General features: G+C 42.4%; 1 protein-coding gene and 1 pseudogene across 5 annotated transcripts in view; both read left to right on the top strand.

Annotated features, from left to right (window-relative positions):
- Rnf121 (ring finger protein 121) overlaps window positions 1–13,175 on the top strand; it is a 68,710-nt gene that overhangs the window by 37,634 nt on the left and 17,901 nt on the right. For 4 of the 5 annotated variants that reach the window (XM_040757561.1, XM_040757568.1, XM_040757554.1 and 1 more), the window contains exon 4: window positions 9,253–9,407. In XM_040757561.1, the coding sequence (XP_040613495.1) occupies window positions 9,253–9,407 (155 nt within the window). The remainder of the gene's footprint in view (window positions 1–9,252; window positions 9,408–13,175) is intronic. The other variant, XM_040757578.1, reaches the window with a different exon arrangement.
- Window positions 4,482–6,481, top strand: LOC101822390 (annotated as a pseudogene).

The following is a 13,175-nucleotide window of genomic DNA, read 5'->3' on the forward strand; positions in this document are numbered from 1 at the left end:
AGATAATGTTCTTCTCATTTCCAGCATCAATAAAAATACCTTAAATTACTTATAGTTTACACTTAATTATTACTCAAAAAAAGGATTTTTCTTGGCTAGATATGCACTAGAGTACTTCTCTGGTGACAAGCAGGGCCCAGCACTACCAAGCAAAAGCAAAAGTGCTGTGAGAACAGGGGTTATGGCTCAGTGGAAGAGTGCTTGCCTAGCGTATACAAAGCTGTGGGCTTAATGACTGTTACTGATTAACACCAACAACAAAATGGACTGACGATGTGGCTCTGTGAGTAGACGCCCTTGAAAATAGACTTGATGACCCAAGTTTGATCCTTGTATCCCAGGCATGAGAGAACCCACTGCAGGTGCCCTCTGACCTTACACAGTCATCATGTACACACCTGCATGTTTTTCTCCTGCTCTCACTCCTCCCCTTCCCTTTCTCCTTCTCCTCTCTCCTTCCTTCCCTCCCCTCTCCTTCCTCTCTCCCTTTCCCTCTTCTCCTACCTCCCTCTTCCCTCTCTTACACACTAAGTAAAAATATAAAGCATTAAAGAAAAAGTTCAAAACAAGAAAACAAAACCCAAGAAAACAAAACAAAAAAACTCAGTCAAACTACTATACAAGATAGGGCAGGGATTTCTATCCATTTTTCAGACTAGTAAAGCATCGAGCAGAATCTTAGTTGATTTGCTAAGAGAATAAGATTGTCAAATTGCAAAACTGGAGCCCAAACTAAAACCTAACTATTGTTGTTATGATTGTTATTGTTTGTGTCTTGTATGTATGTATGTATGTTTTTGTTTAGGGTCTCATATCGTCCAGCCTGACCTTTAACTCACTATGTTGCTGCAGCTGATATTGAATTCCTTAATTCTCTTGCTTCTTACTCTTGTAGGTGCTGGGATTACTGATATATACCACCATGTCCAGCCTTAAAACATGATCCTTTTTTGTTGTATGTGTATGGGTGTTTTGCTGGCATATGTGTTTGTGTACCACTTACTGCGTGGGCCAGAAGAAGACATCAGATGCCCTGGAACTAGAGTTCCAGACAGTAGTGAATCACTATGTGGGTGCAGGAATTTGAACCTAGGCTCTCTTCTAGAGTGCTCTTAACTGCTGAATCATCTCTCCAACCCTTCTTTGTGTGTATGTCTATATTCTTTTTATGTGTGTGTAATACAAATAGTCTTAATTATTAAATTTTATGTGTATTAGTGTTTTGCTTACATGTATGTGCAGGCCCGTGGAGGCCAGAAGAGGACATTAGATCCTCTGAAACTGGAGTTACAGGCAATTTGAGCTGCCCTGTGGGTGCTGAGAACCAAACCTAGGTCCTCTGGAAGAGTAACAAGTGTTCTTAATCTCTGAGCCATTTCTCATTCCCCCTAAACTAGGCTTTTTTCTCTAAAAAACCTTAGGAAGCCATTATATTTTACCTGTCACAGTCATTTTTGCTTTTAGCTCTCCTGAGTTTTCTCCCTTAGTGGCCATACCAGAGTCCTTTCCTTGGATCTCAGGTACTTTTACAATCCCCATTTTGTTAGTTGTTTCACTATTTTACCTCCCTTTTAGGATTCTACCACAAACTCAGAATGATGTTAAGGAGGCTGCTAGGGAGATACAAGATCTGGATTGGAAACCTATGCCAGGTCAGACTTGACTTTTGACTTCTCTGTAGTTCAGTTTTCATCATCTATTTAGATTTTAATATTACTTACTCCTTAACTCCCTCAGGGATGTTAGGGGAAGTGAGAAGTTTTTTTGTTTTTTGTTTTTTTGAGACTGTATTGTTTTGGAGGCTGTCCTGGAACTTCCTCTGTAGACCAGGCTGGCCTCGAACTCACAGAGATCTGCCTGCCTCTGCCTCCCGATTGCTGCGATTAAAGGCATGTGTCACCAACACACAGCTGGAAGTGAGAAGTTTATGCCTGGAAAAGTATCTGTCCTATTTTTAAAGATCTCCAAGGAATAGCTTTCATTATTTCTGTCTGCGGTCAAATATAGTTGATTTTCAAGCCCCATCCCCTGAACAGCTATTACTTCCTGGATGGATGAGCAGCAGACTGTCCTGCCTGGACTCTGCAGAATAATGTTTTTTTTTTTTTCATGTTTCTGAGCTTAGGAGGCCATTAGACAAAGATCAAATAATGCCTCCTTTGGGAAGCTTTTCTTGGTTTTCCCACTGTGAGTGAAGTGCTTCTGCAACTTGTTGACCACCAGGGCTTATATCATTCTAGAACACACTTTGAATTAGTTAAGTTTTTGTTTCTCTTCAATAGACTTAAGTCTATGTATTAATGTTGAATTCCCTAGTCCTTAGCATGTTGTTAGTATGTGTTTATTAAATGGCTGCTTGACTGAGTCTTATTTGGAGAGGGGACAGCTTAGAAAAGAAGCCATAGTTCTAAGTAAGATCCCAGTCTTAGGGAACTGGTAGTAAATTCAGCGTTTCTCTGAAAGACAAGAGTTGGACCCAGAGGCAGGAGGGACACAAAGACAGATTTTTTAAGGTCAGTAGCATATGTTAGTGATGTGATTGTTGCCTCTGGAAATTAGAAAGGTCATTTGCTAGGGGTGCAGTAGGAGGAATCTGCCAACCACTTCTCTGCCCTGTAGATGAGTATGGTCTTGCTAAGTCATAGAAACAACTGGATATATCTGCTTGTTGGGCCTATAGACAACTTTCTAATGGCCAGCCTTTCCTGGATCCTTTTCCTGGCATAATATCCAGTGTTTACAGCTGCTCTTACAGGATTCTGTTCCAGATATTTTGTAACCTTGACAGCCCTTATGGTCATGCTTGCTTAAGCCAGTGTTCTTTGTATAGCTAGTATGATGCCTAGACATGACACCAAGGCTCCGGTGACATAGCAGAGGATTCTAAAGCACTGTCCTCTCATTCTGAGTAGACTGTTAGGTAGCCTGAAGCTGCCATGTCTTTTTGGCAGTAGCCTTGTAGACTATATTCTGAGGCAGTTTGTGGACAGCTGAAACCCCTCAACATGTCTTCTAAGAGCTGCCCTTTTTGTTTGTTTCTTTCTTTGTCAAGACAGGGTTTCTCTGTGTAGTCCTATGTAGGTGGACCTTTCTGTCCTACCAGCCAACTCCTTAATAACCACACAAACCTTACTGTGATTATAAATGCTTGGCCAATAGCTTAGCTTGTTTGTTAGCTCTTACAATTTAAACTAACCCGTATTTCTTTTTTTTTTTTTTTTTTTTTGGTTTTATGAGACAGGGTTTCTCTGTATTGTTTTGGAGGCTGTCGGTAACCCGTATTTCTTATCTCCTTCCTACCACTTGGCTTGGTACCTTTTTACAACAGGACATGCTAATCTTGCTTCTCCTTGTGACTCTGCCCTTCTTTTATCCCAGTTCTTTCTCCTGTCCACAAATCCTGCCTACCCTCTTCCTGCTTAGTTGTTGGCCTTTTAGCTCTTTATTAAGCCAATGAGAGCAGCACATCTTCACAGCGAACAAAGATTATTTCACAACAGCTCTGGATATTCTGGGACACACTTGGTAGACCACGCTGGCCTCAAACTAGAGATCCCTGCCTCTGACTCCTCTATGCTAAATCAAAGGCATGTGCCACCATTGTCTGGCATTTTTCTAGGACTGTTATTGTGGAATCCCCTTGAACATTATTTTGGAATTTGTTCCCTCTACCATCCTCTGCCTGGGCCATGAGATGTTCTTCTTTTTGGGGGGGGCAATGAGATGTTCTTAAGTCATTTTTTTTCCTATCCTAGACTTGGGCAGTCTGAGAGGCTACTTTCCTTCAAGTTAAGCTTATTAGTTCATGGAATGTTCCATCTAGTACCCTAGAAACAACTCTATTCATTCTGAGTTTTTTTTTTTTTTATTTCCATATTGTTTGGCTGCCTGTTTGTCCTAAGCTATGTGCTATTCATAATTTTGTAAGCAGGTCCTTTATGTTTTTAGCCATTTAGAGGTCACCTTGTATAGAAATCTCCCCAGATAGCTCGTCCCCACACTGTTGCAACTCTCCTCTGACCATTTATGTTGGTACTTGAAGCTCTACATAGCTGCCTAGTTCATATGTTGGAGGAGAGACCAGGGCAAAGGTTTCCCCTTTATTTTGTGCAGATACAAGTATTTATTTCATAAACTGTTGAATTTAGTATGTCTCCATAATCATTGCTACCAGTTGGCACCAAATGTCCTTCCATTGCCAGGATTTCCATGAAAATGCTTTCCTTGCCAGGTGGTGGAGGCAGCATACACCTTTAATCCCAGTGTGGGGATGGGGAGTGGCTCATCAGTTAAGAGCACTTGTTGCTCTGCAGAGGACCCAGTTCAATTCCTTGTACATAGTGGCTCACAACCATCTATAACTCCAATTTTAGGGGACCCAACCCCCCTCTTCTGACCTCCTCAGCCACCAGACCTGCATGTGGTACCCATATATACATGCAGGTAAAACACTCATACACATAAGCATAAATAAATGTTTTTAAAATTGAAGTTTAGAGAAAGACTTCTTCCTTTCCTCTGGTGGCAGCCATCAGGTGAGCTAAAATGGGTATATACAAATACATCCAGGAGCTCTAGAGGAAGAGGCCGTCTGACGTGATGCGCTTTCTGCTGAGTCCGCTGCTGCCAGTACCACCAGCTCTCTGGGCTGCACTGGGCTCCCCACCCCACTCGGCCTGATAAAGTGCAAAGGCTGGAGTACAAGGCCAAGCACGGTTATGTCATATACAGGATTCATGTCTGCTGTGATGGCCATGAACACCCAGTTCCTAAGTGTGCAACTAACGGCAAGCCTGTCCATCCTGGTGTTAACCAGCTAAAGTTTGCCCTAAGCCTTCAGTCTGTTGCTGAGGAGTAGTGAGCTGGACATCATTGTGGGGCTTTCAGAGTCCTGAATTCTTACTGGGTTGAAGATTCCACATATAAATTTTTTGAGATTATCCTCATTGATCCATTCCATAAAGCTATCAGAAGGAACCCTGACACCGAGAGGATCATTAAACCAGTCTGCAAGCACAGAGAGATGTGTGGGCTGACATCTGCTGGCTGCAAGAGCCAGGGCCTTGGATAGGCCTACAGGTTCCACTCTATTGGTGGCTCTCGCCGTGCAGCCTGGAGAAGGTGCAATACTCTGCAGCTCCACCGTTAACTCTAATATACTGATGTTTGTAAAATTCATACCCAATAAACAATTTAGGACTGTCATGTCTGCTTAAAGGTGTTATTTGTGTGTCAAAACCAGTTTGCAGATTGTCATGAATGCTTTATGTAACCGTAGCAGTTAAAGTGCAATAATGTTTGACTACAAGTGATGGTGTTACCTTGTTTCTGATAAACTTTCTGTCTTCCTTATCTGCTTAGGGGGTTAAAGTGTATGGTGTTTACACCATGTGGTATCCTATGTGTGGAATCTGGTAAAAGGAGTGTGTGTTGTAGAACCTACAGTTTTGTTGGGATCATGCAATCTTCTGATACACTGAAGTGGCTGTTTGCTTGGGAGTTTGATGAGTACAAACTTTGGAGGAAGTGAAGCTTCCAACCTGTTTTCTGAGTGTGCATAGAAAAGAGATCAACTTCAATCCAAATTTTGGAAATTGGATCCAGTGTCCCATTTTCAGAACCAGGTGAAATTGGAAGAGGTTTCCTGTTCTGTTGGATCTCTGGAGTGTGGGTTTGATGCCCAAAAATCTGTGTTGACACCTGTGTATTTTGAGATTGTTAGAGATTGAACATTGGATGGGGTATATTTAGGGATGATGAAGTGGGGTTGTCCTTGGGCTGATTTTAAGAAGTTGTGACCAAGTTAGTATGCATTCATTAAGAAGCTTCTAGCCACATAGATAGCAAGGATGATTGTGAATTTAAAGATCAATCCTAGGCCAGTCAATTCATCTTGGGGGTAAAAGTCAGTTGACAGTATGACTTTGTTTCCAGTCTTAGGTAGTGCCTGGGGTTACTTGTCCCTGGTATATTAATGGAAGTTGTTGACATTTCACAAAGGCCACACATACCACCACATTGTTTGTGCTGTGCCTTGGACAAGATTCCCACAGTACACTTGTATGTGGAATAAGTAGACAGTATTGCCCTTATCACAGATCTGAGCTAGCAGGCCTGATAATAAAAATCTAATTGATGTTTTTAAACTGGTTTTTTTTCTCTTCAGATTTTTTAGAGAATGATGTTTACTGATTTCTAGAAAATACTGGACTTATATTTTTTTATATTCAGCAAAGCAAATCATTGTGTGTAGAAGTTGTTCAACTGAAGTAATGAATGTCTGTTAAACAAGTGGGGGAAGAAATGTGAAGTTTAAATTCATTTACTAAACAAGGGTCTGTGAGATGACTCAGCAGGTGAGTGTGAGTGTGAGTGCTTGCCCCCAAACCCAGTAGCTGGAGTCTAATCCTTTGAAGTCGTATGGTGGAAGGAGAGAACAAATGCCTGCAAGTTGTCCTCTGACCTGTACACACACACACAATGCAACACACAGATACACACACACACACAATGCAACACACAGATATACACACACACAATGCAACACACAGATACACGCACACACAATGCAACACACAGATACACACAATGCAACACACAGATACACATACATACATACTCATAAGATAATTTTTTTTAATAAAAAATGTCAGGCATAGTGATACAAGCCTTTAATCCCAGCAGGCAGAGCTAGGCAGATTTTTGTAAATTCAAGGCCAGCCTAATCTGTTCAGGAGATCCAGGGATATGTACAGAAACTCTGTCTCAAAAAGAAAAAGTTAAAATTTCCTTTACAGAATTTACAGTAGCTTGACTGAATTATTAATATTGATAATTTGTTCTTTAATTCTCCCTCACTAGCTTTGCCTACAGTATGTTCAGTTCCTTTGTTTAGCAGAATTCTACAAAATATATGTTCCCTACTACTGAGTTTTTTTTGTTTTTTGTTTTTTTGAGACAGGGCTTCTCTGTACTGGTTTGGAGGCTTTCCTGGAACTCACTTTGTAGACAGGAGATCCACCTCCCTCTGCCTCCCGAGTGCTGGGATCAAAGGTGTGTGCCACCAACGCCTGTCGATTTTTTTTTAATGTTTGTACTCATTTGTTTCTGGTGGTAGCATGTCCTTGTTTCTATGACACATTGTTGTGTAGTTTGTACTCTCCATGAAATTCAGAGGAAAAACCCAGATTCAGTGATTAACAGTGTCCCCTTTCCCCCAATTTAATTAACTAGCTATTGTTCAAACAACAGTGGTGCTATTTCTCCTTTGTGGCCTTGTAGATTTTTGTTGGCCCAAAATTCATTTTTTATTGGGAACCCATTATCTATGTGGTTTTTCTCTGTGACTTTGGAGGCTGTCCTGGAACTCGTTCTGTAGACCAGGCTGGTCTCGAACTCACAGAGATTCGCCTGCCTCTGCCTCCCGAGTGCTGGGATTAAAGGTGTGAGACACCACCGCCCGGCTTCCCGGTTTTTCTTAATAGGGTTTGTCTTAGTTAGGGTTTCTATTACTGTGAAGAGACCACATGACCTCAGAAACTCTTATAAAGGAAAACATTTAGTTGGGTGGCTTATAATTTCAGAAGTTTAGTCCATTATCATCATGGTGGGACATGGTGGCATGCAGACAGACTTTGGTGCTAGGAGAAGGAGCTGAGAGTGAAGAAGGAATTATATCTTCGTCCAGCAGGCAACAGGATGTGAACTGAGATGGGGCTTGAGAATATGTGTATATAAATGTGTGTGTGTACATATATACATACATGTATACCCCACTTTGGGAATTCAGGGACATGGTGACACTCGTGGCTTCTGTTTCGATACTGGGTACTAGGGATCCAAACTCAGATCCTCATGCTTGCTCAGGAAGCACTTTACCTTTTGAACCACTTTCCTAAGTCCCTGCCTTAGTGTTTCAGGGTTTTATAGATTAGGGCAGAGAGGAGCCTGCAGTAGGCACACACCTTTAATCTCAGCACTTGAGAGGGAGGCAGGTGGATCTCTGAGTTCAAGGCCAGCCTGGTCTACAGAATGAGTTCCAGGACAGCCAGGGCTACACAGAGAAACCCTGTCATGAGAAACCAAATCAAAACCATAAACAACAACAACAACAAAAGAAATACTGGAAAAGCCAAGAAAAGACATTGTACCAAACAACCATAGACAAAAGTAGGGGATGAACAACTAGACTCATACTAAAAATGGAAGAAAGGTCTTTGTTCTTCACATTGCTTGCTTTAACAGCAGTCATTAGGACTGCTTACAAAGCAGTAGACCCAGAGATTAACAAAGAATCAAATCAAAAGGTCTGGCTACATTATATTCTGCAAAAAAGGAAAGGAATTCCTGATCTTTAGCTTTTTGTAAAACTGAGATGTAGTATAAAAACAACCATCCTGCTCTCAGTGACCATGATAACTTTTAAATTTCTTTATCTTGAAATATAGATATTTAGCTGGGCAGTGGTAGCACATGCCTTAGTCCCATAGCACATGATTTTAATCCCAGTGCTTGGGAGGTAGATGCAGGCGATCTCTGAGTTTGAGGCCAGTCTAGTCTACAGAGGGAGTTCCAGGACAGGCTCCAAAGCATTACAAAGAAACCCTGTCTCGAAAAACAAAACAGAAAAGCATAGGGAATGATATCAGTTGACCCTACAATGGGTGTCTTCCAGTTTTCCTCATAGGTGCAGGGCAACTTACAAAGAAGTTGGATGAGCTGGGTAAGAGATATCAAAAGCTCAATGGAAAGGAAAAATGTGTCTAGAATATAGCTTAATGAAGGATAAAGTGGAAGAGTCAGGCATAGTGCCAGCTTTCTGATTTTGATCACACTAGGAGTTTTGTTTACACAGAATTGAAATGTGACTGGGTGTGTGGCATATGTCTTTAATCTCTGCACTCAGCACTCAGGAGACAGAGGCAGACAGATCCATGTGTGTTCCAAGCCTGCTTAGGGATACATAGTGAGACGTGTTTCAAAACAACAACAAGCCGGACGTTGGTGGCGCACGCCTTTAATCCCAGCACTTGTGAGGCAGAGGCAGGCGGATCTCTGTGAGTTCGAGGCCAGCCTGGTCTACCGAGTGAGTTCCAGGACAGTCTCCAAAACAATACAGAGAAACCCTGTCTCGAAAAACCAAAAAAAAAAAAATTGGAAATGTAAGAGAAGATAGGCTAAACACGCAGCGTTCTGGTCAGGGCCCTGCAGAGGGAGCAGGCCGCAGCTGAAGTGCTTGTGTTTGTGTTTCAGATGGTGACCCTCTTTCAGATGTGGGTTGTTCCCCTCTATTTCACAGTGAAGCTGCATTGGTGGAGGTTCTTGGTGATCTGGATCTTCTTCTCTGCTGTCACAGCATTTATCACCTTCCGAGCCACACGGAAACCTCTAGTACAGACAACACCAAGGTGAGAATGTAGGTAGAGGAGAAGAGCTTGGTTTTCCCTTCCTCTCTCCCTTCCCTTCTTTCATTTCTTTCATTCTCCTCTTAAGATTTTGCTGGGCGGGGGTGGTGCTCATCTTTAAACCCAGCACACAGGAGCCAGACAGATCTCCATGTGTTTGAGGTCAGCCTGGTCTACAAACTGAGTTCCAGGACATGTTCTAAAGCCTGACAGTGTTTCTCTGAATTGTTTTGGAGGTTGTCCTGGACTTGCTCTGTAGACCAGGCTGGCCTTGAACTCACAGAGATCTGCCTGCCTCTGTCTCCTCAGTGCTGGGATTAAAGGTATGTGCCACTAACACCCAACTTTAAAAAAATGTTTTTAAAATTTTATTTGTTTGAGTGTTTTGCTTGAATGTATGTAAGTGTACTGCATGCATGTGTGTACTGCGGATGGAGGCCAGAAGAGGGCATCAGATCCCTTGGATTTGGAGTTAGAGTCTTGAACTGCCATGTGTGAACTGAACTTGGATCTCCTGCAAGGGCGGCACATGCTCTTAATCTCTGAGCCATCTCACCAGCCCCCAGGCCTGGGATTCTTGAAGTGATTCTGTTGGAAAGTATGGGAGGAAGATGGGTTTCGATGAAAAACAAAAAACCTTTTGAAAAAAATTTTGTCTGCCAAAATGAGTTGGTTTAGGGCCTCTCTAAAATAAGCTGATTGGGAGACCCACTCCCCTAGTCACAGGTTCAGAATTCCAAATATTTCCCTGTCCTTCAGTTGATGGTCTACATCAAGATCTGTTGGTATTATAAGCACACAGAACAACAAGACTGTGTAGTCATCGTGGTCTCATTTTAAGTGTCCTTCTTTGCTGTGAACCCTGCTCTCATCTCTGAATTAGATTTCCCGTTAGGTTTTCTATGAAGACCCTATAGTTTGCTATTGTTGAACTCATCACAATTTATGGCAAGATGTTATTTTTGGGAATCTGTCTCCCCCATATCCACTGTGCTGGTCACTGAGTATCCAGACCGTGCCACTGAGTCTAACACATATTAGTCTACTCTGAATTTTTGTTGAATGAATGAATATCAGCAGATTTGCAGTTTGTAATGAATAGCATTTCGTTCTTATGTAACAAAGGGACTGTTTCTATAATTCTTTGTTTTATCCAAATGTGTTTCTTATTTAATCCTCCCAACTAGCTTGTGAGGTCATTTAATATCCATACCTGACAGGAAAAGATATTTTTCTCTCTCATTCATTCATTCATTTCAACAAGCACCTGCTATGTGCCAGCCCCTTTGGTGAGTGCTGGGGACACAGAGCTGGTTAAGACATGGTCCCTGCCCTGAGGGAGTGCTTGGTTTAATAGAGGAAAGGGTCAAGAAAGCACCTGTTGGAGTGCATTTGGTAAGTGCCAAGAGAGGTCTGCATGGCCTTATCCTAGCAGGGGAGCTGCCTAGCCTGACTCAAAGTCTCCCAGTGTGCAGACTTTTCTGTTTACTGCGCACCTTTCCCTGACCTTCTGAATTTCACTGTGAGAATGAAGATGGCGATCCAGAGCCTCTCCCCAGCACCTCTGTAGGCCATGAGAGAAGGCACAGGACCTAGTGCCTGGTGGATATGGGTTGGAATACCCATTGTAACTTGCACACAGTGAGACCTTACCTTTTGAGCCTTGAATTTTTCATCCCTAAAAATGTGATAAATGCTCAGTTTCATAGAAAGTGATTTTCCAAAATGAAAGCATACTATCACATGTGAGTGACCAAGGAGCCATGATTGTGAGTTTGAGCTCAGCCTTGGGCTGCAGAGAATCAGCTTGGGTTACATATAGTCAGATGATTCATCTGGTAAAGATGCTCCTTGCTTAAGCTTGGTCACCAGTTTGATCAGAACCCATGCAAAGGCAGGAGAGAACACACTCTACAAAGTTGCTCTCTGATCTCCCCATGTGTGCCGCACATATACATAAAATTACCAGTGACAAACAGTATGATTGAAATATTGGTAGTAAGCTGGGTGGTAGTAGTGCACACCTTTGATCCCAGCACTTGGGAGGCAGAGACAGGCAGATCTCTGTGAGTTCGAGGCTAGCCTGACCTGCAGAGCGAGTTCCAGGACAGGCTTCAGAGCTACACAGAGAAACCCTGTCAGAGAGAGAGAGAGAGAGAGAGAGAGAGACAGACAGAGGGGGGGAGAGAAAGAGAGAGGAGATAGAGAGAATGATTGCTAGTAATATGGAAGGGTTTTTTGGTTTTTTTTGGTTTTTTTTGGTTTTTTTTTTTTGTTTTACCAGACAGGGTTTCTCTGTATTGTTTTGGAGGCTGTCGGTCCAGCCTGGCCTCGAACTCACAGAGATCCTCCTGCCTCTGCCTCCCGAGTGCTGGGATTAAAGGTGTGTGCCACCACTGCCCGGCCGGAAGGTTGTTTTATAATATTAAATAACACTGATGGTGCTTCCCAGTTTCATAAATGACCTTAATTATTCATCTGACTTTAGAAATTATATTACAAGAAATAGGCTATCTATACACCACAGTGAGAAAGGTAGTTTGCTTTTACCATTTGGGGAAAGTAGTGAACTTATTTTAGAAATATGATTTGATTCATCTGAGCTTATTTAGCAATGAAAAGCTTACCAATGTAAGTATTAGAAGATCTAAAATTTCGTGTCTTTTCTGCTGTCTCTTTCCCTTATGATCTGTGCAAATCATGGATTGCATAGCTATGTCTGGTTTTTAGTGCAATACTTCAAGATGAGTGGGTCCTTTCCCTAGTCTGAAAAACCTGCTTAGACAGAGCAGGGGAGCATAGAACCTAACAGTCCGACCTGGGGTTGAGCAGAGACGCAGTAAGTCAGTTCTTGGGAAGAAAGAAAGCTTGGGCTAGTTATTCAAGCAAATTACTAAACTGCTCATTTGCTGTTATCTCAAATATGATGGTTAGTGACTGTCAATAGGGCTTATAGTACTATGATTATACACCATGACCAAAGCAACATGGCTGGGGAGGAAAGGGTTTATTTGGCTTACACTTCCACAGCACTGTTCATCACTGAAGGAAGTCAGGACAGGAACTCAAGCAGGGGAGAAACCTGGAAGCAGGAGATGATGCAGAAGCCATGGAGGAGTTCAGATTACTTACTTGCTCCCCATGGCTTGCTTAGCCTGCTTTCTTATAGAACTCAGGATACCAGTCCTGGGATAGAACCACCCACAATAAGCTGGTCCCTCCCACATCAATCAGTCACTAGGTAAGCAAATGGCCTACAGCCTCGATGTTATGGAAACGTTTTCTTAATTGAGTGTCCCTCTTCTCTGATAACTTTAGTTTGTGTCAAGTTGATGTAATACTATCCAGCACAGTGACTCCTGATATCGGGGACCATCTACAGCATTTACAGAGGCCTGGTTCATACACATTGACCCCTCTCCTTCCTGAGTCTAGCTGGAGATCACTCAGATTGCACATTGCCAACCCCGCCCCCTCCAACACAAAGCTTACTGTTTAAGTGCCTTCCTCATTTCTTCTCCAACAAAATATTTTCATGAGCTGTCATTCTTAGTATGAAGGTCTCATGGATAGGAGCAAAGCTGCAATCGGACTAGCCAGACCCAGGTGTAAACTGTAGCCTGGTCCGTCTCTGATTCATCTTTCTCTGGGTTTTGTTCTGTTGTGTTTGAGAGGACAGAGGTGACTTAGGTCAGCTGTGTCTTTTATTTGCTTGAGACTAAAACCTATTTTTAGGGATCCCCTTTCTTAGTTCAGGAAGATACAAAGCAT

The sequence above is a fragment of the Mesocricetus auratus genome, unplaced genomic scaffold (assembly GCF_017639785.1).
Source record: "Mesocricetus auratus isolate SY011 unplaced genomic scaffold, BCM_Maur_2.0 Super-Scaffold_4256, whole genome shotgun sequence".
Classification (NCBI taxonomy): Eukaryota; Metazoa; Chordata; class Mammalia; order Rodentia; family Cricetidae; genus Mesocricetus; species Mesocricetus auratus.